Consider the following 23614-nt stretch of genomic DNA (forward strand, 5'->3'; position numbering starts at 1 on the left):
GTGACTCCGTAGTTTCATTCCTCCCCAGCTCAAAAAGATCAAGCTCCTCGACACCAATGTGATCGCCCTCCTCATCCAGCTCATCCCGCTCGCTGTCACCTGGGTGGTGCGTACTGCTTTCCAAAAGGCTTTTCTCGCCTTCCAAACGTGCATCTTCCATCTGCGCAGCTGTTTGAGTGGAATTGGGCTGTGGCGCCAAGCTGTGGCCTTCATGTAAGGCTGCCTGATGGGAGTAGACATGCCCCACACCAAGGCCATGGTGAAATCGCATAAGCGTATCTCGATCAACGAAGCTAATTCAATTGTAAGATTCGTAAAATCGCCAAAACGGATAGAATCGCTTACCTATTAACGTAGTACTCCTTCCAATCGTGTTTATCTCCCGCAAGAGGGGAAATATTGTTATTCAGATTGCGCTGACCTCGAGAAAAGGCGGGAATGATATGGCATGCCCTTAGAACATCCCCTGGGTTGACAAACCCAAATGCGTTAGGATTCTCCAAAGGTAGGAAACGAACTCGGCCCATTTCATGTGTGTTCCATGTATGGATTTGAACTAGTTCATACCACCGAACGAACAGAAATTCTATTCGGCGGGATTCATAAACGTTCCCCGTGAGAACGACATTGACATGGTGAATACCCAGGACTTTGGCGTAGCGGTAGTTACCATCTTGGCCATGACCATGCCCGAGCAGCATGATGTTGCAATGTGGGGTCTTCGGGTTTATCACGTCTTGAGCCCTTCGGACGTCGTACGTAGTATAATTAAATCTTGCGAGGTTATGGTGGTAAATTCGGTTACGTTTAAAAAGAATTGGACTAGGCGCTCGGTCAGGATGGAGGAGTGTCTCCACGAAAGGTCCAGGGGTCCCAACGCGATCGAGAATGTAGTCTCTTAATCGTGGAAGAAAGTCCTAAGTCGTACGTCAGGACTATGGCGGACAAGTTCGAAAAAATATAAATACCTTTATAGCCGGATCTCCTGCATGGCTGCGAAGGTAGTGTCCAAACTCGTCATAAAATTTCTCGCTTTGCCCGATGTGATAATGCAGCTGGGGGTCGTTCATAGTTTCGTTAGGCTTCGCATCAAGACCCTGTCTTTGCTGCCGTTGCTCGATGCGGCGTAAGTGCGCTTGACGGCGCTCAATCTGAGTGAGCTGGTGAACAAAGTCCCTGCGATTGGTTCGACGGTATCGGCCTTTTGGCGTACGGTGTTCCAACTCTCCCTGAGAGAAGTTGAGTTGGAGAGCGAACAAGTAGTACGTTAAAGACTTACTGGTTCTGTGCTATAGGAATCCGTGGTGCCAAACCGACGAATGGAAGCCACGTAATCTCCCAGCGCGTGAAACTTGTACGTATGGAAATTGAACGACTTTTTCTTCCTTGCTTGCCTCGGTAAAGGTGCGGCCTGCGACTGCTCCGGATTCGCCCTCTGTTTGCCTTTAGCATTGGCGCCCGTCTTAGACCCTTGAGCCATACTGCCCTGGCCAACGTCATTCTCCATGCCATTTCCCGCCCGTTTAGTAGACTCCTTTGCCTGCCGACGTGATCGTGCATCGAGTTCACGATCGAGCTCGTGGGTGCGATATGCAGTGCATACCTTCGCCTTAAAGTCACGGAATTGTTCACCAAGGCGGCTTGTTTGCTGGTCGAGAATATCCAGTGTCAGGTCGGAATGCATCCGAAGCTTGGCGAGTCCATGCCAGTGCGCCATGGTGAAAAGGAGATCAAGGAGTATTTTATTGTGGGCATCTGGGAGGAGGCCTTCAAAGACCGGGAAAGAGCACTTGTGCAAATTAGTGCACAAAGACCTATCAAGAATTATCCCATAGACATACCTGTAGAAGATCTTCGAAGTTGCGCGCGGCCATGTTGGACATTTCGGAAGTGTTGGCAGAAAACCGCCTAATGGTTGCTGGCCCAAATGGGGGAACCTGCCGGTACCTGTCAAGGATGGGAATGAGTACGTAGGGCCTTCAACAGATATTCATCTAGCACCTCTTATCAAGTTCGTAGATTAGGTCCTTATTAAATGTGCAGAGAATTCTGAGTAAATGGACCAGGAGCGTGCGCCATACCCCAAGTTCAAACTCGTGTAGGAGATCCACGACAAGCGCAGCAAACACGTTAAATCCAAACGGACCAAGGCTGTCAGACAGCGCGTTCTAACCAAGAGTTAGCAAAGGCGACCGAGGAAATCTATAATACGCTCACCGAGTTCGGTACCCACGAGTCATGCTTGAGAAGCTGCTCAACTACCGTGCTGTCGACGCCATAATTCCTCTCGTAGATGTGGCTACGTGCTGTAGCAACAGACTGCCTCCTCGAGGCATTGGATCGCGCTAGTGTTGAACGTTGCTGCCGATCGTGACTCATCCCCAGATTTTGAAGCCGCGATGTGGGTACCAGACATCGAGGACAAGGACATCCTCCCATCTGCCGAATAGTTGCAACAAGAACCCTTGATTTGGTGAGCTTAGATTTCTTATCGAAGACTTTCAGCACTCACTTTTCAGGATAGTCTGCGGAGTAGGTAAATACCCGCGGGTAAAACCTGCGTTTTACCCCATCACAGCACATGATCACGATCCCGTGCTCGTACGCCTCTAAAAATTCATGGTCGAGCAGAACCCTCCATTGAGCTTGAAAAAGTTCGCGCTGGCAATGAGATGAACATTCGCGGCCAACCCCCTTGCCATTGGTGTAGGTACCAGCGAAGTCTTTAAACGAGTCCGGGAGCTGTTGAAATATGAGCTGAAACACTGAGGGGGAGATTGTTGATTCAGAAGGGCCTTCGTACCTTCTGAAAATAGGCCACATGGTTGCTCAAGTTGCAGGTCGGTTTACAGCGCCGGTATTTAGATTTGTTTCCAAAATACATATAAACTGGCCATAGTTTCGCATTGCCGAACGTGGTCAGGTGTGTGGCGTCCGACCAAAACATAAGTGCAACAACGACTCGTGGTAAATCACATCCCACCTCTCCAGGCAACTCCTGGAGTTCACGGTGCGCGTCCATAAAGGCCGGCGAGGTGTACAGTTCACCTTGAATGTCAACTTCATGGGGAAGGTGAGGAGGTTTCCATCGGAGTTGGTAAGGCTCGTAGTGAAAATGCTCATCGTCCTTAGCGTTTGAGAGCTTCTCCCGGATGACGGAGGTGAGAGACCGATGATGAAGGTCTGCGGCGACGTATGATCGAGCACCTGGCTGAGCCGTGGTCCGAGAAAAGGGCACTTCAATGCTCACTGGCGTTTTACGCCAACCCGCATCTTCGTCTTCCCATTCGTCCCCCTCATCATTCTGAACGCTTGCACCTAGCTTCGAGTTAATTTTGTCCCACGCTGTATTCTGTACGTCGGCAGGATCAAAATCAGGATCTGCAATGATGTTAACAAGCTCTTTGAAGCTCTGATGAGATTTCTGCGCGCTGCCATTCCAGTACCAATGGCCAAGCTCAAAAGAACTTCGGTTGGGGTATGGGTGAAATGAGGCGTCGCGAGTCTCGGCGTGGGCATCTGGTTCCGCTGAAACAGGAGCTGGAACAAAGCTGATGTCTTGGAGTGTCACTGCTTCTTCTGGGTCGTGGGATGGGGGGGTGGATGAGAAGAACTGGCGTACCAGTCCGAAGACGTTCCTAGCCGTGCGGAACGGGGGTGAAGTACGAGTGCTGGTGGATGCGTCGGTGGTATTTGCAGGCGAGCTAAGCACAGATGTATGGCTGGATGGAAAGCTCGGGGGAGGCTGAGGAAGTACATCCTCATATTGCCTATAGCGTAGCGGCATGGGGACGTCAACACGTCGGCTCCTCCGCTGCGCCAGCGATAAGCCGTTGTCTTCATCTGTTTGCGTGGGCGTGGAGCTAAGACCAGTGTTGGATGAGGCAGGTGCGTCTTCTTGCGACGGGGAACCTGCATGGGACACCTTGTTTAAGGGGGACGTTCCCGATAAACTTAGGTCGACGGACAGGAGTGAGTCCTGCGGGCAGCGGGAATGCACGCTTAAAGACGCGGTGGTAGAGTCCAGATGATGCCTAACATGGTTAGGGTCTACTCGTGGCCGTTTCACCAATAGATCCTTCGCCTTGGACAAAGCAGAGAACAGTCGCTTCTTGCCCTTCACGCATGAGTGTTGATGCTTAGTGTACGCGCTCTCTTGTGTAAACTCACGCGTACAGGTGCATCGGAAGGTGGTTGGTGTCGACGACAAATCAGCCCGATCCATAGACGTGAAGAAGAGAGGCTGAAGGAACGAGGGTGCAGCTGAGCTCGATGATAACTAAAAGGATCCGATTTAAGGACGTACGATTTCAGTAGCATAACATAAACTTATGCACTAGCAAGGGCCACCGCATTTACCACATCACAGCGCCAGATTCCCACAGGACAAAACCTCTGGCAGATGGCGGGGTACTTGGCGATGGCGAAATAGGCTAGGTCACAGCCTTATAAAAGCAGGGCGAAGATTGCATCCTTGCCACACCAGACCACCGAATGGAAGCCCCATCCTCACCTTCCTCTACCATCACTGCCCCGCCTGACTATAAGGAAATCTCTCAGAGGATAGGCAGACTCGTTGCGGAGGCTAAGACATGCAATCTCACCCTCCTACACTATGACGGCGCCTCGAAATCCATGGTTGATTGGTTTTGGTGAGATTTCACCTCCTCCTGTGTGAATCTTGACCCACGAAACTGCTCGACAAAACACACAGGCCTGCCGATGGCGATGGAAAGAAGATTCCGCCGTTCAACCTAGAGATTCATCGCGATGAATATAATTTTAGGTACCCCTGCTGCATATGCGCTGATGGTGGTGGAAGAGGGGAGTACGTAGAGTCTGCTGTGTACTCTTGGTGGGATAAGGACACCGATCAGACTGATTGGACCGCACGGTGCGCATCCGATAGATGCGGGTACAAGGGTCAGTATCCTTCGTGCTGAAGATAACGTCAGACTCAATATTACCCAGTGAAGATGGATATGTACTTCAGGTTACCGACGGTAGCCACTTTCCAGTACCCTCGAAGAGGTATGAACTTACATCCGCAGTACCGTGGTTTCACTGACGGATAATAAAGAACAGCAGATCTTGCCCGTTGCGCTCGAGTGGACCGACAGGGAGCAAACAGAGTTGTTAAACAGACTACGCTCTGCCATTGGCGATGGAATTACAGCGAAGGAGTTCCGTATTCTGTTTAGACGGTGCAGAAAATGCAGGCGAGTAGGGTTAAGGTCGGCAATGAAGCGCCACATTTGTTCAAGGGGTGCAAAAAAGCGAGTTTGCCTAGGTTAGAGCTCAGTAGTAGCACTCGTACGATCTGCCATCAAGCTGGCATATGAAAATACTCGCCCTTGCTGGGTCGTTCATGTGGGTGAGGGCGGCGTTTTGGAGATTTTACTAAACCCGAACGTGGTTGGGTGATGGCATCTTAGCGGCCCCCACGCCGGTCCCCGACTTCGCCGCTTGGCCAATATTAATGCGGCTATGTAGTCATCGTGCCAATGACTATCCGAGAAAGTGATTCGGGAATACGGGGCGAGCACACCCAAAAATCCTGACAATTTTACTACGTAAAGAGTCGGGAACGATATCGATATGATTTGAACCCAGTGAGATTCATTTGCTACAATGTGCGTGCGACCTACTGATGATCGTTTCTCCATTCGCTTCTGATTACCTTTCCTTGTTCTGTCCCAGCTCATCTTTGTACCCTATTCCCCATCCTGCCCAGTATGCCAGCAAAAAGTGACGATACATCACCATGTCAAGCACTGCAGGTATGCAATCGCCTCGCCTCACACCTTACACACCTTCTCACATTTTTGCGGAAATGTCGATGTTATGCATACACCTGTGAGAGACAATTGGCTGGTTGCCATCGTGCCACTTGTTGGGTCCATAGGGTACATTCATGGGAATGAATCCGAGGCATTTATCTTATTCATCTGACGTTCTTCCCAGTCTCGACGATAAGCTCTTCACTTTCTGGGTCTACAGAGGGACAGCTACACACCAGAGTCATCTATTGTTTTGAGGCCAGCATCAAAGTCAATGAGTTCCAAGACCTTCGTGCAAAACCTCGGTGTCTTCTCAGACATCTAGTCCTACGTCACCACAAGGGCAAAATCCCCGTTCAAACACCACATTCAGCCCCGCACTCTCCAACGATCCTGATTATTCTTGCTCGTGTTCGTGCCCAGCACCCAGGTTAATTCCGCCTGAGTGGTGCCCCACCGCGACGCACCTGCCACTGGCTTCCCTAGCCGTGCATCACTAGGGGGTGCCTATTTCACGCGGTAGATCTGGGAAAAGGAGCATAGTTCTACTCTTTGTGGATCGAGTACTGGTCGAGGACTCGGTAGATTTGATGAGGAGATTAAGGAATTGCATGGAAAATGCTGGGTCGCAAGTGGTGGTAACCCACTTCGGACCAACGGGGTCCTCTGGATGACAATGGAGGTAGTGGAGCTAACGGCGGTACCAGTACCCCTACGGTTGGCAGGGACATCAAGCGCATGAAAACGCTCCTAGGTTTCACGCTTGATACGGTGAGCAGTCTATTGGACTCTCAATCTCGGCTGGGTACACCGAGGCACAAATCGGTTAGCGAGGGACATTTGATAAGCTAGAGCTTTTTTTGTCGGCGGCCAGACAGGCTAGAGCTTTGCTGACGCAGCCAAGGCTTTTTTTGATGGCCATCGATCTATGGGCTTCTTTTCTGAACAGCCACATCTTTTTTGATAGTGAAGGTATCTTCATCTCCGCGAAGTTTGGCCGTTCAACCACCGCTTACGAATAAAAACCGAACCAGACCGAACCTACGCAATATACAATCATCATGTCAACCTGCCTTTCACTTGAGTCATTTGATTATTCAAGTGCTCGTGCCAGCATTTTTCAACTATCGAACTTACTAGGCACTGAATTCGATGCCTATATAGGACTCATAGCAAGTCAGAAGGTCGGTTGGTAATTTTGTTCCTCTGTATGTCCTGATTTTTTCTATTTCACACAGCTCCACATAGAACTTCATGTTCTGTCATTCTTGCTCAAAGATCGGGTCTATCCTAATGATCTTTGGGACTTGGTTGGTGAGCGCAGTGTAGAGGCCAAGCAGGAGGAGAGGTTGCAAAGGCATCAATCCATCTGTACCAGTGGGGATAGCGCGCGACACGCGACTGTAGAGCGATTTCTCATGGAAGAGAGGAAGAAACGGTGTCAGATGGAAGTTTCGTGATACAGCCAAGCTATTGAACTATTGGAAGAACATTGGATGTGTGAGCTTCTTCCAAATCGTGTGCGGACATGCGATCTGAACTCTCCTGCTGCTATGCAGCGCGTGTGGGATTTCGAACCAAGCATACCATCAGGCCTCCTTCAGTAAACTCAAGGCAAATGGTACCAACAGACCATGCACCTTTGCCCTGTGTACCTTTGGCCTACTCAATAGCAACGCGAGAGAAGTGCAAGGCTTGGTTGAGGACGAACACTACTCGTCTCATCCCAGCTACAGATACTACAATTCGATCCGTTTCGCAGGAGGGAAGGTGGGATTCCATCAGTTTGAATGTCAGTGACGTGATGGTCTGCTTGCCTGGTCTCACCACCTCTCTGCAGTGCATTAAACCCTCATTGACCCTGTCGAGTACGTGGGTCACCACTGACGTCCAGGAGGCTTTTCACCGCGCATTCCAGGAAGAGCTGGCCTTGCAGGCAGAGCTGATGATGGCGTCCCTCGCCACCAGGCGTAGCAATGCCTATCTGCGCAACCTTGGGCTGGATTTGCTAATCCTGCAGGCCAAGATGCGCCGCGCCCAAGCTGAGATAGAGCTCTATAGCCTGGCCATTGAAAATATTCATGAATTCGATCTCTCTGACACCAGTGGGCACAAGCTGATCATATTCCTTTCCGTCAATAACTGATTCCATCGCAGGCTCAACAACGTCCTTCCACCCAACTGTTTCAAGACGTCTACGTGAGGCAACGCCCCTCTACGATGAGGACGTTGACGACAGCACGGGGGGGGGATACGAAGATTATGAAGACTACGAAGACTACGAAGACTATGGAGACTACGAAGATTAATTGGAGCTCGTTATTTGCTAATCTTGTAGTCATGGATTTTTTTCTGTCACAGTCTCATCCCGGTGTAGGAGACGCCCAGGCTGCAGCCCCGTACGGCACCATTTCCCCTCACTGGACGAAGTCACGCATACCTTCCACAGGCCGTTGCGGACCATCACACGAGGTTGCGGAATCCTCGCACTCATCGCATTGCAACGCACTATCCGTCCATGTCATGTCTGCATCCGTCCGTCCTCACTGGGCCAGTTGCATATCAGTTCCCATACACGAGGCCGCGTACCATTACTTACATGTATCTCCTTCCGACTTCGCTTGCATATGCGCCCGCTTATATGGTTCCGGTTTCTTACGGACTCTGTTATATACTACGTCGCAGACTCGTACGGACCTCACTTTCCTACATTCCCTCTCTCTGGTTGTGTGTTGCGGAGTCACTAGCTTAGTCTTACCTTGTCTTTCCTTGCTTGAGCAATCACTTGTTTGCCTTCTCATCCCGCGCGAACGCTCGCATCGCCATTGACAGTTGACTATTGCTAGTCCTAGTTGAGTTCCTTTGCAAGGCGGTTTCTGCACGTCTTCGCATATACCTGGTACCTAGTTTGCTCTACCCGATTACCTGTTCTGATACCTGGTACCCTACCCGTTCTGTACACCTGGTACCCTATCCGTTCGCATACCTGGTACCCTCTAGACATTCACTCGTTTCTCCGCATCCGCATACCTCGCATCTCCGCATCTCCTCACATACCTAGCTGTTCTGTCTTCAGCGCATCACTTCCTTCTTCACTGTTCCCCTCGCTCATACTTGAGGAACTGCTCTCAGAGCTATCCCCTTGGGTCGACTACTATTCTCGCACCCAGCAGGATCGGTACGCTATCACTATAGCGGACTTCTACGATTTCTCCCACACCGGTCTGGACCAGGATCATTGTATTTTTCTGTATGTTTTTTGCCCTCCCCTAGCCTCCTGAATTATTTCCGCCTTCTTGTTGTACGTTCGCTCTTGATTGTGTAAACCAATGCAATTTTAACTACCTGGGTCAAATTTTGATTTCTATAGCAGTCGTTTCTGTCCTTTTCCAAGTCAAGCACTCTGGATGAGTCTGAAGGTAAATCATGTCCTACGACTATGATGCCCACATTCCTTATTGACTTAGCACTGACCCAGAACATGATAGTATGACATAATATGCGTAAAATATATTATGTAATACCTTCGTCCTGTTGTTACTACTAACAACCTACTACGATGACACGATGTGCACCTACCCTGCGGTCAGTCAGGCTATATACCCATAAATGTACTGCTAGCCTCTGGTGGTGCGCAAATTTTTCTGTTTCTAGTATCCAGTTTTGTCTTGGTGGGTACTAATCTCCCGTCGCCCAGCTTTATTCCATGCAACATCTATCATCTTATGCATACCGCTACGGTTTCGAAGAACAGCATCATACTACGATAGGACCGTTGCATTTACTCTTGGCCCTCAAATTCGACATCGTATCCACCTGAGTAGTATTGTCAGCTGATTTCAAGGGAGCGCATATTTGATGTACTTTGTGCAGGAGAGGGGGCGTCCCATGTGATTTGACGGGGAGAGTAAGTACTGACTCCATCTGGTGCGTATTTTTGCAACGCCCTTACCCGAAAATTTTCCTCTAACCAACGAAGTCGGTATATTTTGTAGAGCTCTTCCAGTCTTGAGCAATTCATCTCGACCAACTGCAGCCGCTCGTTGAGCCTGGCCATAGAGTCCACCTGGTCTTTCTCATGTTCGTTCGCCGGCTGGGGCGGAGCAACATCTTTATGCAATGTAGGATCGTCGACATCGATGTTCGATTCGCTACTCCATGATCAGCTTCGAGTGCAGCTGATGGAGTCAGTTGGACTTGACGCACCATACTGTGGCGAGCTCCTCTCTGCTTTCATTGTCATCTCCCACTAACTCGATCCTAAAGAATGCCTTCAGGATGTCCCTCCACCAGGTAAATGCATCTGGCTTACCGTACGTTTACATTTACGTTGAAACCACGTCCTTGCAATTTGAAGGTTTGACTTTCGGGTTGTAGCATATTGAGTCTCTGCGGATGTATTCTGCTGGCAGCGGACTGCAACGAGAAAATTCAAAGGGAGCTATATACCTCGTGTGATTGCTGTGATTTCCTCACCGTCAAATTACTCTCTATTTTAGCTCAAAGTCAATCGATTCCGGTATGCAGTCGACGGGCGGGCCAAAGTTGCCCTGGCCACACATGCTGTCATTCACTTTGGCCATTGCTTGGGCGCCATTCACCACGGCCACTGTTTTGCTGGCAATTATCATAGCCACTGCGCTGGCTGCCAGCTTCCCTGAGACATTACATAGCATAGTTCTGGGGATAAAAGCTGCCTCCGGCATCTGCGACACCCGGGCTACTTTTCCTTCCTTTTTCCACCTTCATGACTACGCAGGATGCCACCTCCAGCATTCCGAGCAAACGCGGCTCGTCAGCCCTCTCAATGGGGCCTCGCAAAAAGGTGTAAGCTGTCCGCATGCCGACTGCAAGCTTCGTAGACTCATCCTGTTTCCCAGCTCATCATCCGATCCGCTTGTCTCCCACGGACGCCACTTCGGTCGAACGGTATTCGCGCTATGCAATTACCCTTCCCTTCTCACCAACGGTATTTTGAGACTGGAACAAATGGAAGATGTCCCGTTGGAAGACTTCCCTGCCGAGTAAAAGACATCCACCTCTGCATTTGCTATGACTGACATATTTAACAGAGAGCGGCGAGAACACCGCGTCTTTGAACAACTCTTAGAATCCTACCCCGGCCTTCTGGATCGGTTGAAAGATGGATCCGAGGAGGAAATCCTGCATGTCGGAGAGCTGGTACTTTCTTTTCTGCGTAGCCAGACTTAAAGCTTATCGATTACAGATTGGAAAGGGGGCCACAGGCGCCAGAGGCGACGACACAAAGACGTTGAAATCTGCGATACTTGACTGGATTTCCCCGAAAGGAGAGGCGATACAGCCCCATTTACATCGAAACTCCAAGCTCGACCGCGGCTTTAACCACGAACTTACAGGATCTCTTCTTTGTCCCGCTGGGTTGGACTGGCACGACCCTCGGTATGTTTTTTTCCTGACATCCGTGCAGTGCTGATACTCTCTTCTTCATAAAAGGACAAAAGAAGACCTCCGAAGTGGCGAGATGCTGGTCTGTGGGGATCAGTGGCCCATCTTTTTGTACGCTCACTATGTCTATGACTCTGAAGACCCGTGGTCCGGCCTGCTTAGGAGCCGTTTATTAACATGTGTGAGTGTGCACCGGTTTTTATATAGTCCATTTACTGCATGGTATTACACCAGGCCTACAAACATGTCTTCACGTCTCCAAGTTCGGTTGACAAGGAACCGAAGGCCACGCGATCCGGAAACGCTCGCCTTCATGGCATGAATTCTGTTACCATAGCCTCTATAGCCTATATCGCAACTCAGGTTCGTCGAGTATCGTGCTTCTGCAGCAGCACCGTTTTGACTTACCGCTGAAGGTGCGATTCGCTCTCAGTTCCTCTTCAGTGTTCTCGCGGACCGACACAGTTACAGCCTCTGAGACATTCTACCACAGCCTCCTTGACCTCTTAGAAGACCCCGAGGAATGTAAAGAAGTTGATGAGCTGCTGACCTGGTGGAATCGGTATGTTTTATCACCCTTCATGTAGCCGAGGCTAATATATTACCAGCCAAGTATTTCCTACTTCATCTGCTGCCAAGAGACCTATCAGCGCCAACAGCGCGTTATCCAGGATCCGACAAAAACGCATTGCGCTCAAACGAGCGCTGAATCAGGATGTCGTCTCTTCGTAGTATTTATTAAATAAATATGTCTGTTCGTATTTAATAGAATTGTGACCTAATGGCAACGTGCTTTGTCTTTTGTAACCTAGTGCCCTCAGAAGTGATTGCGGGACAGCAGACGTTGTACAGCGTGGCAAGAATGCCTACATGATAAGATCTAGAGCCAACATTATGCCTACCTTTGGTCGAATGAAAATAATAAGCTACGATTGCAAGCACTGTGACTGGTGTGAACTGTGTTACCAGTATCAGCGCCTTGGCGCCTGTCGCACAATACAGCCTAGCATTCCAAGATTCTGTCCTGTGGAGTCATTCAGGGAGAGGATGTGGAGCTCGAAACGGGAAACCAACTTTGTGTGCAGTCAGCGTACCTCATCAAGGTTGGAAAGAATATTAACGCACTGCTGTTTGTCGGCGTAATTGTACACTTAGCAGAACCCGGATATCACAGGCCAGCATCACAACCACGTACCAGACGTCAACACCGAGTCTATTTTTGTCAATAGCGCAATGACAAGCTGGGGTTGCAAAAGATAATCACGCCTATACAGCTTGGTGTTGCATTATGGATACTTGGCACTCTTAAGTTGTAGGCAGCCTTAGTCTAACGGAGTCTGGTCATATAAATATTGATCTGACATCGGCATTTGTTCAGATATTGTAGGACATAAAATGACACACTATTTTTGCATACCTGTATCGAATCTCGCCAAGGTTGAGCAGGATAGTAGTGTACTATCGCTCATCATCTGAATTGTGCACTTGACCGATCCGAGCATCATAGGCTGGCATTACAACCACATGCCGGCCGTCAAAGCCAAGAGTCTTTTTGTCGATAGCACAATGACAAGCTCGGGTTGTAAATGACAATCACGCTTATACAAATTGGTACTGCGTTAGACATACTCGGCACTCTTGGGTCATGGGCAGCTTTAGTCCAACGGAGTCCGGCCATATAAAGCTTTGCCTGATGCTAGCATCAGTTCAGTGATTTCAAAGAAAATAAATTCAATCAAAGATTACATGCCATGGCCAGGCCAGGACATCATTGTAGTACATTGCTGTTCGTTCTCGACTAGGTGACTATGGTCACTCACAACTAGATCATCACAATTGTGTATTTGGTAGGTTCCATCCAATTAAGTCCGGGTATTCAAAGCTTTCTCGTTTGGGATACAATTTTGATAAGTATTACGCAGATTTTACTTCAGACAAAGCTAGCTAAGAACTTATCATTTGCCGGTCAGTTACCTGATGATCGTCCTAGACGTGACCAGAGATGGCATCAGAACCGGCCGGTTGAGTTCTCTTGGTTCCATCAGCTGCCAGAATAGAGGAGACCACTTCAAAGGGACAACTTGACGAGGTTGACGAAAATGAGAAGTTCACACCGGGTCCAACGAGGAGACACTGTCCTTTATAGGAGCAAAGAGTCGATATTATTGATTCGCAGAGCATGTCAATGGGTTGCTTGAGAATTTAGATAGTACCAGCACTGTGGGTATCTCAACGTGCAACGTTCAACTTTCAAGCCAACCACTGCAACTTAAGTGCTGATTCGGAAATGGGCGTGAGAGAATACAGAGAAGCACTTTTGCTCGCACTTGTCCACCATGTGGTCCATGCCGTGTTATAACTATGGCCTTTTCCGAGTCTAAGTATGTCGAATGCATATGTACAGGTTTTGTATGAAGCTCTGTACTTCGAAGCCACTCACACACATCTCTCGGTGCCTCGTTGCCTCGGGTCGGGTCAGCTGCCTTGCTTAGGACGGGAGCATATTCTCTGGGCGTAGGTGTTCAGAACAGGTCACTATTAGACCATGCGTTTGCCCTATCCTATCACAGTCAATTGTTGCACGAAGCACACACGCCTTGATCTGCGCCGCCAACTTTGGTATGTGACCTTTGAAATGTAAAGCATGTCCCTTTGCATATAAACTTCGAACAGAGCATATGCTGCCAGGCTTCAGATTATTACTATGCTTCCACGGGAACCGTACAAGGGCTTAACGCGAAAGTTAGTACTTGCATTTGATGTCGGGACCACGTTCAGTGGGGTCTCGTATTGTATGCTATACCCAGGGGAGGTGCCTGTAATTCGAGGAGTAAGTAGGTCAGTAGCCAACTTAGCCGCTATGTATCTTTCTTACGGTGGGATCACAGATATCCTGGACAAGAGCATATCGGAGGTGACTCCAAAGTACCATCAATTCTCTACTATGATCTTCAGGGAAACGTCCGCGCCGTTGGTGCTGAGGCTCTACAAGAGTATATAATCGAACAGGCGGAAAACGAGGGATGGGTGAAGCTTGAATGGTGCGTATATCGTCGAAGATAAAGTGTAGGTTGTATATTTATCTCGGTCAGGTGGAAACTTCATCTTCGCGCTAACCATCTGGCATCGTCTCACATATGGCAGGATAATATACCATCTCTCCCACGGGGCAAATCCGCAGTAGAAGTCCTCGCCGACTTCATACGCTACCTCTTCCAATGCGCTCGGACTTACATCCAGGAATCACATTTGAATTTCTGGAGATCGGTCGAGAACCCTATCGAATTCGTGTTCACACATCCGAACGGTTGGGAAGGCCAACAGCAACAACAAATCAGACGTGCTGTCGAACTCGGGGGTCTCATCTCATCTGAGGACGAGCAATCTCACGTGCACCTCTTGACTGAGGGCGAAGCGAGTCTTCATTTCTGTGTTATCGGCGCGGTTGCATCGCATAAATTCTCTAAAACTCCTATAGAGGTGTCAGAATACCCCGACGATGAGGAAGATCAATCTAACAGCCAGGGAGTCGTTCTTATTGACGCCGGAGGTGGAACCATCGATCTCAGCGCCTACTCGATGAAGTTATCTCCGACCTCGTTCGAGGAGATTGCCCCAGCTGAATGTGGGTTCCGCTTTTTTGCGTTGTTCCCGTGCTGAAGTCCACTCAGGTTGCCTGCAGGGCTCAGTCTTTGTTACCGACCGCGCTCGTACTCTTTTACAAAGTCTGTGAATAAACCAGTCATCAAAAACTAATAGTCATTTGATTGCCCAGAGAAACTTTCGGGCTCCTACTACTCCAATTTTGATATCATCGCACAAATGACGCGTATCTTCGACACCACCACGAGACTTCGGTTCCGTACGCCTGATGAACCATCTTACATCAAGTTTGGTACCTTGTATGACAGGGATCTAAAGTACGATATTCGATGTGGGCAATTGAAATTGGCTGGGTTCGTACAAGTTCTCTAGGATGCCTTCCCCGTAACACTCACGGTCCATCGTACAGCCAGGATGTCGCGGACTTGTTTGAACCATCAATCAAAGCTATCATCGAGGCATTTGAGCGGCAGAGACGCGTGGCTTCGACTCCAATCAATGTGAGCATTATATTTCATTCGTATATTAGGCGAATTGTGACATCATTGTGAAGTTGGTTTGCTTGATCGGCAGTTTCGCCGCCAGTGACTGGCTATTTGTGAAACTCCAGGAATACTTTGTACCCCTAGGCATCAGCTTCTATCGCCCTGATGCCCATGTGTAGGCTCTCGAATATTAACATGTCTACTTCTACTCATCAGGTACCGCAGCAACAAGGCTATTGCTGATGGGGCAGTTTCTTTCTTGGTTGATCGCCTTGTCTCCTCTCGATTTTCACGCACCACTCATGGCATTGAATGCCGCAATCAGTTCGGGTGCCACACCAATCGCATCCCAGCTAAAGTGCTTTCCCTCTTACACATGTTTTATGTTTCCCAATCACATCCCAGCTAAGAGACCAGACGTTCAACGCTGTGCGTAACGACAATACAAAACTATCTAGATATCTTCGGGACTATCAGTCAACCTTGGCAAGAATGATAAAAAATGTGTTCCCTCTTATATATGTTTCTCGATGACGTATGACACCACAGCACACATCCATAACACGCGCTATTGGTGTATGCAGTCTAAGGCTACGCTGATTTGACCAAAGGACTTCTGCAATGGACATCAGATCCAAACAGGCCCGACGATTTTGGAAATTTTGTTATCGCAGGCGCTGTATTCAAGTCCTGCGGTGGTGTTGTCCATATTCTGACCGAAGCTGACGAATAGGTAGAGCCACCCGAGTTGTGGGCAGCTCATACGTATCTGGTTTTGAAAGGAGGTGCTCGGGATAAAGGGAATAAAAAGCACTGATGTACTCTCCCCTTAGTGCATGTCCTGAGAAGTGATTGACATCATTATTTGACTGCACCTTTGCCGTATACATTGTGTATAGAAATAAAATAGAGTTGTCGGTTCGAAGAAGACAGATCTGCAGGACGTCATATTCCGATTACATCTCTGAACCATTTCGTGTTGCCTGTCGCGAGTCGCGACTCCAATTTTTGCTCGGACAGTTCTCGAGCATCGACAGATGCTGTCAATCCCAATGTTCTGTGTGAAGAGAACTGGAGTTGGGCATCAAAGGCTCGTTGTCAGATTCTGAGCTAGACACAACTCGCTGGATTTCAATCATGGTGAGAGCAGCTTGGAAAATGTGTCCCGAAGAAGGGTTTCTTACCAGCAAATTGACGGTCCAGCCCATGCTGACAAAGAAGAGTGCTGAGGGTGGAGCATCCCTGCAATGCTGTTCAAGCTTATACATCAGGAAAACCCTCCCACACAAAGCTAGACAAAGATATGCAAAATTATGCAAACTTGAATAAAAAGACAATAATATTACAAGCTATAGATAAGGTTGATGATTTCTCGCTAAACTTCAACATTCTTTAATGAAGTTACAATGTGCTATCTAACCGTCACAAATGTATGCCTATCAATGTAAGAATTAACATAAAAAGTGTCACATTGCTCGAGGACTTCGCTACTGGTCCATTGACGAGGTGCGACAGGTCCGAACTTTGGAATGAGATGGACACTTCGGTGGATGTTTGTGACGGGTATGATGCTCGCAACTCTCTCACCCGATTGCACGAAGCGGCTGATTTTGAACATTCCATGGTTCGAATCAGCTGTAGGAGGAAACCGAGTGAACCACTCTACATAGGCGAGATGTTTGGGAGGCTGGATTGCGGTAGGGAACATCATTGTAACAGCACTCTGCGGGATTGAGAATATTACGCGAATCTGACCCACACGGTAGCCTGTTGAAAATTCATCATTTGACTGCCTAGCATCCTCGGGAATCAAAAACTGACCTTCAATACCTGCAGAACGGCCAGTCCCATCATTAATAAGCACAGTATCAAATCATGCTGGGACATCAGCGCCTTTTTGACTGGTGGTCACACGGCGAGGTTTGACATGCGCGCTGTCCACTGTGACACATGGGTCACCATGTCCCTGTGCACCATCAGATCGCCATTTGATTATATGATACACAGGAAGTGTGCGGAATGGAAGGTGGATAGCAGCAGCAAGGTCCTCGAGGCGGCGACGAGTGGTGGCTTCGTGTGGATGATGCAGCTGTGCAACATATCTTGCAAGCGCCTCACGGAAGTACGTGGCCCCATACTCCGTGATTAACTTCTGAATTGGCACAGCTTTCATGCTAGGATGCTTCGTTAATGTTTGAACCCGGTCGAAAGACAGGTTTGCTGGACGAGGTTGGTGTCGAATGGGATTGCCGTGGAGGCGCCACATGACATGTCTCTCATGTCGAGCGATCTTCTCTTTGCGTTCAAGCCACTGAGTCATTTGAACAAACTCATCTTTGTGGTTTGTTGCACGATATGCATCTTTGGCCAAGTCGATGTGGAGGCGCTCAGTATATTCTGTATTGTAATTGTCAGTTGTGCCAAAAGTCTGGATCATCGACATATAGTGGCGGCCTGCATGGAGCTTTGGAAGATTAAAATTGTTTCGTATTCCAAGGTCGACGAAGATCTGCTTGTTGTTGTGAAAAAGATCGAGAGCTTCTGTGAGGAGAGTCAATGTTTCGGAGCTGTGGCAAGGATACTGCGCCAAGTACAGGAAGTCAAGTAGACCTCTGACGGCACGTATGAGACGGCTTGGGGCAAGACGGTTGGGGAGTCGGATGTCGATGATGATCCCAAGTAGAAAACGGCATATCTGACTATGCTCCGTACCACTGATTTGTGAGAGGCTAGTGATACCTTTCATAAATAGACGGATATGGTGATTTGGGGGGAGCCTTCGACATCTTCCATCAATCTCAGCTGCTCCGAATGCCTCGGCCAGCCAACCAAGGAGATGCTTGATAAGACCCTGGTATAATTGGTGAAGCACATCTGGTGTAACGGCTTGGAAGATGTTGGTATAGGGTAGGGGCTCCCAGAACGGATGTATAATGGGCTTGATTCCGGCTTCGCGGCATGCATGTACAAATGCGAGATCTCCGTTATCAATCGCAGCCAATGCATTGAGGACAGCGTCAAGGTTGCGCATCTCGAAAGGTGCGGCATTGCTTCCGAGTTCGGCTGGTGGTATGTCACATTTGGGACATTCCGTGGTTTTGACTCCTGTAACCAAGACTTGCTCAGGATAGTCACCAACGAAGCAAGCAAATAAGGGATGACTGCGACGCAGGATACCATTGCCACTCTTCATGACAATACCATCTAAGCCAGCTTCCTCCAGTGGTGCTAAGACACGGCCCATGCAGGCATGATACAGATTTGCAATGGTTCGGCGTCGTGAAGCCTGGTTGGTGATGTGCTCGAGACGGGTAGTAGGAAGATAAGCGAGAAGAATATGGGCATGGCGAGATGGCTTTCGGCGGATTTCCTTTGGAATGTTGCCAATAGTAAGGTAGACTGGGTAAGCCGTTTTATTTCGGAACATTGTTACTTGAGTCTTGTCACTCGAAATAATAATTGGAATGATGGTAGCACCCGGTTTGCGCTGATCAAGCTTTTTCTATTTAATGTCAGTTATTTTCGATGAGCAGAAGTCCCCAAAATGCGAACTTACCTGAGTATCCCACCACCATTTACCAGTATGCATATCATGGAATAATCGGACAGTTTGTTCCTCATCTGCATAGTGGCGTTCCGGTGCAAAGATTAGAAAATCGGCAAAATCTGGGTCACCATACAGAGCCTTAACACATTCGATAACGTCCCTATAAAAAACGTCGAAAGCCTCGCCTGCGACGACAATTTGTTCACGCCTGAACTTTGGGCGACCAGGAAGCTGCTTGTCGATGATCTTATTTAATTCCCTTGAGTTCTTGTAAGAAAGACCAAGCTTTTCATGGACCTGTCAACAAAGATAGACACATTACCCACAGCTCGAAGGTGATATTAATACCATTCACTGACTTCACTGATACCAAGCAAGTCCGAAAATGCGGTTGAAGTTGGGCCACGTAATTTAGCCCATCGTGCAATTTCCCAATCCACTCGAGAGGCGAAGGGGGCATATGGATTTGCAGTGTCATTGATAACAGTAGCGTATGCAGCGTTTGCATTGCATATGTCAGCTTGCGGAATGGGGTGCCCTGCTCGAGCATCAGGGTATTGCACAATAGTGATTGCATCTTCCTGAAGCACGCATTGCTCAATCTGCTGACGCAAATCACGATTGTGGCTATTCATCTCTGTGCTGTCTTCTTCGGCAGTTCCGAGTTGGTCCTCTAAATCCCTTCCAGTTACGAGGGGTTCCCATTCGGCATCATCGAGGCCAGGTACGACATCATCCTCGGAGTCCGAGCTGTCACTATTCTCACTGCTGTTAGCATACCATTCCATGTCACCGGGCCATTGGATTTCATCTTCCTCGTAAGTACCAAAAAAGTCTCCTCCATTCGCAGGTGCTTGATCATCAGCTTCGATTTCTGAGTCCGCAAGATCATCTGAAGGAGTTGGTATTGGAGAGTGGACATTTGAGCGTGATGCAGCGAGCACAGCCATGCAGCATCGATTCTTGGTTTTAGCTAAGTGTTGACTTAAACCAGTGGCCGAAAAAGTCGTATAACATCCTGTGCATTGGACCATAATGGTACGAGGGAATGTTCACTAATACTAGATGCTATCTCCTCTATGTCATTTTTCAGGCTCCGATACCGGATATCAATAATACATTGCCAAAGTTCCAGGGTAAGATTCGCACAATAAGATGGACAGCTCACCAGCCTCGTCTCCTGTTAAATCAAATAGTCCGCCTTTATCTCCTGCTCGAATGAGCAGTCCCACTGTTCTGTCTTCTCCTGACTGCCCTAGTCCGACTCTCTGTAATTCAAGCCAACGATCAGGCTCTTCAATTACGATGAATACAGATTTACATGCCTCATATCTAAGCCTTTCAGAGGATGGCAAACCTACGCCTTCTGAAGCGAAAGAGAGCACATTTGTTACACATGACAAAACATCAAAGTCTCGGACATCAAGGAAACATTTTCCATACCCCCCCAATCCAGCTCCATTGGAGCTTCGTTATGCAGCTCGGATGATGAAGTCCAAATTCCAACCAGAATTCTCGTTGGAAGCAACACAGAAGGTATGCCATATTTACTTCTAGACATTGATAACTCATTGATGTGGTCTGAAAGTTTCAAGAACAGTTGGAGAGCGGCCTTTCTCAAATGACGACTGCAACCTTGTACAAAGGATACAAGGCCAAGCTCGCAAGTCGCGAGGTTGCGCGCCAACGCATGGTGTTGGCAACGTGGGAAATTGACGAGGCTGCACAGTATGAAGAATTCCTCATTGCCATCTATGGTGAAAACGAACAACGGTTCAAGATGGCGGATGGGGAATTGCACGGCTTTAGGAGGATTTTTCACAGCGTGGGCAGGCGGAACTTGAGGATGATAGAAAATATCTTCAAGCTGTCTTTGAAGACGAATGCGAGATCCTCCGCGTCGCTAGTGCCCAAACTGACCAGGTTGCAACCCTCCTCAATTCACGTGTTAAACATGCATTTTTGAAACCTGCTGCGGCATTTCCTCTTCACCCTAATGGTGGACTCTCCTGCATCGGCACTAGGGAACCCTCTGAACACTCAGATCCAGATTTGAGTGATGGGTCTTACGCAGACCTGCCCCCAGATGATTCGGATCATGACTCTGAGGATTCAGGTGAAGGCGCAGGCTCTAGGTTGTCAGCTGACTGATAGTCGCCCTTTCAGCGGTATGGGAAATCCTCCTTTCAAGTATTACCATTCAACTCATCGCAAGTTGCAGGCTCCCTTTTACCACTCCAATCGCTCTTCTTGTCTTATGTTCAATATCTGTTTCTCGTGATCATTATTGATGTGGAGGTATCTATTACTTCATGGTGATTTGTGAATTTTTGTATGCACTTACGATGTTGTAGACACCTGTCAAATGCATGTGTTGTTCCACTCTTGCTCGTCTTATCACCTGAAACAAGAATTAACATGATATCTATGATGGCATCAATACAATACATATTAATTGGCGTATGGAAGGCTCGGTTGATTTTGCCATATATGTCGTCGTTTGAACGCTCCATATATGTAGTCGTTTAAACAGTCCATATAAGTCATTGATTCTTGCATGTTCCGGCATCTGTGGCTACTTGTATTACCCAATTGCAACTGTAAGGCCGCTTACCCGCCAAGCCCATAGACTCGAGGCTTCAAATCGATCTGTAATCAGCTGCAAACGTGAACGCCCCAGTTTAATCGCCCAACCGATATGCTCATCGTGAGTCAATTCAGTTTTTGCCTCCATTCCCCATCTGTCATTGTACGTGAAATAGTCGTGCTCAGTCTTACACTACTGATAGCAGCATATCACTCTTCTCATGATTAGGACCGCTAGGTATCGGATCGCGATTATATGACCACTGGCTCGGCTCTATTCTATTGAGTCTTCATTATGTATCAGGATTCTACATGTTTCTGGCACGTTATGCCAGCTCTCTCGCCGTGATCTCGCATCTCCTTGTTTCCTACTGCCAGTATTTGCTTCCAGCAAAGTATGCAGCCGCCGGATGACAATGAATATCCACACTTCCCTGGCCAGCTTCAAGACAGGTTCTCGTTGTCAGACTATGCAGATAGAAATCCGAATTTAAACGGTGAGTACCCAAGCCAGTAATACACTAGTCGCTTGTTGACAGATCAACTTGAAGCAGATGATGAGGGGGACCCACTTTCAAGGTTCCTCCGTATGACCGACCCACAATATGCAACGACTACAAGTAGTCTAAAATCGCTAACGTCCGAGATGGATGCTCCACCCCCCACGCCATCGTCTAGCACACTTGAACCACTTGACGCTGGTGATGGTGTCTATCCATATGCAACAACTAATAGTCTACAATTGCTCACGCCGAGATGGATGCTCCACCCCCCGCGTCATCTAGCACCAGCAAACCACTTGATGCCGGTGATGACGTCTACCCTGTAATCCCTTACTCCGCCCAACTCGACTCTTTATACAACCCGCCAGTTCCCCAGATGCTGGCAGGGTCGTCACAGCATCCTGAGAGAAATCATCGCCCTCGACCCTCCGCACATATTTCATACCTGAACCCAGGGTCCTTCGGCCACCTGAGCCAACAGCTCCGATGGCTGCCCTCGCTATCCCATCCACGATTGCTGCCCCTGTTGCTTCACGGCCAAGCACACTGGTCCCTTTGTCACTCAAGTTTGTTGCTATGCAGCCAGGAATTACTGCTAGCGGAGTTGCACCAGCGGCCCCTGCCATCTTTCCTGGTCCTGCTGCTGTGCAGCCAACTACACCAGCCCTCATTAACGTCAATTCCCTTGTCAAAAAACAGATCCTCAATTCTGCAAAAAGAAGAATCTTACGATTCTTCTTGACGGCATCTGCAATGGCCGGTACTGATGGTGAGAGGGCGGCGCTTGTTTCTCGCGATTTCAGAGTCGTCATGCCAGGTATGAATGGTACGTGTTTACATATAATTTGCGGAGTTGAATACTGATTCATTGTAGTTACAATCCGAACGACAAGTAGTGAACGTCAGCAGGTGACAGCCGCCTGGAACGGCTGTTTTCGGAAGCTATTGGACATGGTACGGAGTTGTCTCGCCTTGGGCTACACTTTCTACCCCCCGCTAGAGTCCAATCTCCAACCAGTCCAATTTCGGGGTCGTGTCATAACCGCATTGATTAACGACACGTAACCCGTTGGCCTTCATGAATAGGTTTACGGTCGACGCAGTACGTTCAATTTTCTTCTAAATACCAAATTGTGATCTTTTTTCAGAGCGGGCATGTCACCATACTTGACGGGGTTCTCGACAATCCCCTGATTTTTCATGTTGCCGTTCAATTCATATGGTGTAGCGACCTCGGTATCTCACAATTCCTCTCCACCTCGGCGTTACATCGACATCAACAACTCAACTACGCCTTTGGTGCTATTGGTGCAGCTGTGAAATTAGCGCTGCGGGAGCAGATTCCCCATCCACCAGTCATCCTGCCATTCACGCAACACGAAGGGAGTGAGACATTCGAGGACATTGTGCGCTACATTGGCAACATGGACGGTGTCCAGAGAATTGCGTTCGACTATCGGAAATCTCATATGTTAAGCATTGGGGACTCGCAGGTTCGATCGACTAATGTATTAGCTCAACTCGACATGATGATGATGGCTGGGGTGCAGTAGATATCGCATTACTTTTTAGCTTAGTTTGTACATGATCACGTCTATTGTACTATCATACTATGGACCCGTTCCGCAACCTTTTTTTCTGTGTGTTTTGTTCGCTTTTGTGCGTTTTGTTCGTGTCTGTGCA

General features: G+C 48.5%; 7 protein-coding genes across 7 annotated transcripts; 5 read left to right on the forward strand and 2 right to left on the reverse strand.

Moving 5' to 3' along the window:
- Nucleotides 1-4494: 4494 nt before the first annotated feature.
- On the forward strand, nucleotides 4495-6215 carry DEU56DRAFT_915136 (uncharacterized protein; the record flags this gene model as incomplete). Its single annotated transcript, XM_041357699.1, has 5 exons — nucleotides 4495-4652; nucleotides 4715-4923; nucleotides 4972-5031; nucleotides 5081-5188; nucleotides 5965-6215. 5 exons carry the CDS (start codon nucleotides 4495-4497, stop codon nucleotides 6213-6215), a joined length of 786 nt encoding a protein of 261 aa, XP_041205986.1.
- A 626-nt stretch (nucleotides 6216-6841) lies between these two features.
- DEU56DRAFT_915137 (uncharacterized protein) lies at nucleotides 6842-8089 on the forward strand (the record flags this gene model as incomplete). The annotated part of the gene is made up of 6 exons (XM_041357700.1): nucleotides 6842-6964; nucleotides 7019-7218; nucleotides 7269-7280; nucleotides 7340-7550; nucleotides 7621-7885; nucleotides 7938-8089. 6 exons carry the CDS (start codon nucleotides 6842-6844, stop codon nucleotides 8087-8089), a joined length of 963 nt encoding a protein of 320 aa, XP_041205987.1.
- Nucleotides 8090-9561: 1472 nt separating this feature from the next.
- On the reverse strand, nucleotides 9562-10160 carry DEU56DRAFT_915138 (uncharacterized protein; the record flags this gene model as incomplete). Its single annotated transcript, XM_041357701.1, has 4 exons — nucleotides 9562-9596; nucleotides 9645-9931; nucleotides 9987-10040; nucleotides 10093-10160. 4 exons carry the CDS (start codon nucleotides 10158-10160, stop codon nucleotides 9562-9564), a joined length of 444 nt encoding a protein of 147 aa, XP_041205988.1.
- A 367-nt stretch (nucleotides 10161-10527) lies between these two features.
- DEU56DRAFT_741255 (uncharacterized protein) lies at nucleotides 10528-11939 on the forward strand (the record flags this gene model as incomplete). Its single annotated transcript, XM_041348865.1, has 8 exons — nucleotides 10528-10607; nucleotides 10661-10804; nucleotides 10853-10961; nucleotides 11008-11201; nucleotides 11256-11388; nucleotides 11442-11570; nucleotides 11624-11769; nucleotides 11816-11939. 8 exons carry the CDS (start codon nucleotides 10528-10530, stop codon nucleotides 11937-11939), a joined length of 1059 nt encoding a protein of 352 aa, XP_041205989.1.
- A 1972-nt stretch (nucleotides 11940-13911) lies between these two features.
- DEU56DRAFT_741267 (uncharacterized protein) lies at nucleotides 13912-15704 on the forward strand (the record flags this gene model as incomplete). The annotated part of the gene is made up of 9 exons (XM_041348866.1): nucleotides 13912-14045; nucleotides 14096-14248; nucleotides 14300-14687; nucleotides 14733-14832; nucleotides 14879-14932; nucleotides 14983-15167; nucleotides 15224-15310; nucleotides 15364-15470; nucleotides 15521-15704. 9 exons carry the CDS (start codon nucleotides 13912-13914, stop codon nucleotides 15702-15704), a joined length of 1392 nt encoding a protein of 463 aa, XP_041205990.1.
- A 935-nt stretch (nucleotides 15705-16639) lies between these two features.
- On the reverse strand, nucleotides 16640-19792 carry DEU56DRAFT_973571 (uncharacterized protein; the record flags this gene model as incomplete). Its single annotated transcript, XM_041359521.1, has 8 exons — nucleotides 16640-17062; nucleotides 17210-17862; nucleotides 17890-17905; nucleotides 17927-18146; nucleotides 18168-18797; nucleotides 18852-19139; nucleotides 19202-19419; nucleotides 19453-19792. 8 exons carry the CDS (start codon nucleotides 19790-19792, stop codon nucleotides 16707-16709), a joined length of 2721 nt encoding a protein of 906 aa, XP_041205991.1. The 3' UTR covers nucleotides 16640-16706.
- Nucleotides 19793-20147: 355 nt separating this feature from the next.
- On the forward strand, nucleotides 20148-23424 carry DEU56DRAFT_758132 (uncharacterized protein; the record flags this gene model as incomplete). The annotated part of the gene is made up of 11 exons (XM_041350208.1): nucleotides 20148-20378; nucleotides 20431-20615; nucleotides 20696-20980; nucleotides 21364-21442; nucleotides 21523-21549; nucleotides 21820-21925; nucleotides 21968-22253; nucleotides 22387-22757; nucleotides 22806-22992; nucleotides 23018-23033; nucleotides 23080-23424. Coding segments are annotated over 11 exons (2118 nt in total), but the record flags the coding sequence as incomplete, so codon positions are not given.
- Nucleotides 23425-23614: the final 190 nt, after the last annotated feature.

The sequence above is a fragment of the Suillus clintonianus genome (genome assembly GCF_016758775.1).
Source record: "Suillus clintonianus strain FC179 chromosome Unknown DEU56scaffold_63, whole genome shotgun sequence".
Classification (NCBI taxonomy): Eukaryota; Fungi; Basidiomycota; class Agaricomycetes; order Boletales; family Suillaceae; genus Suillus; species Suillus clintonianus.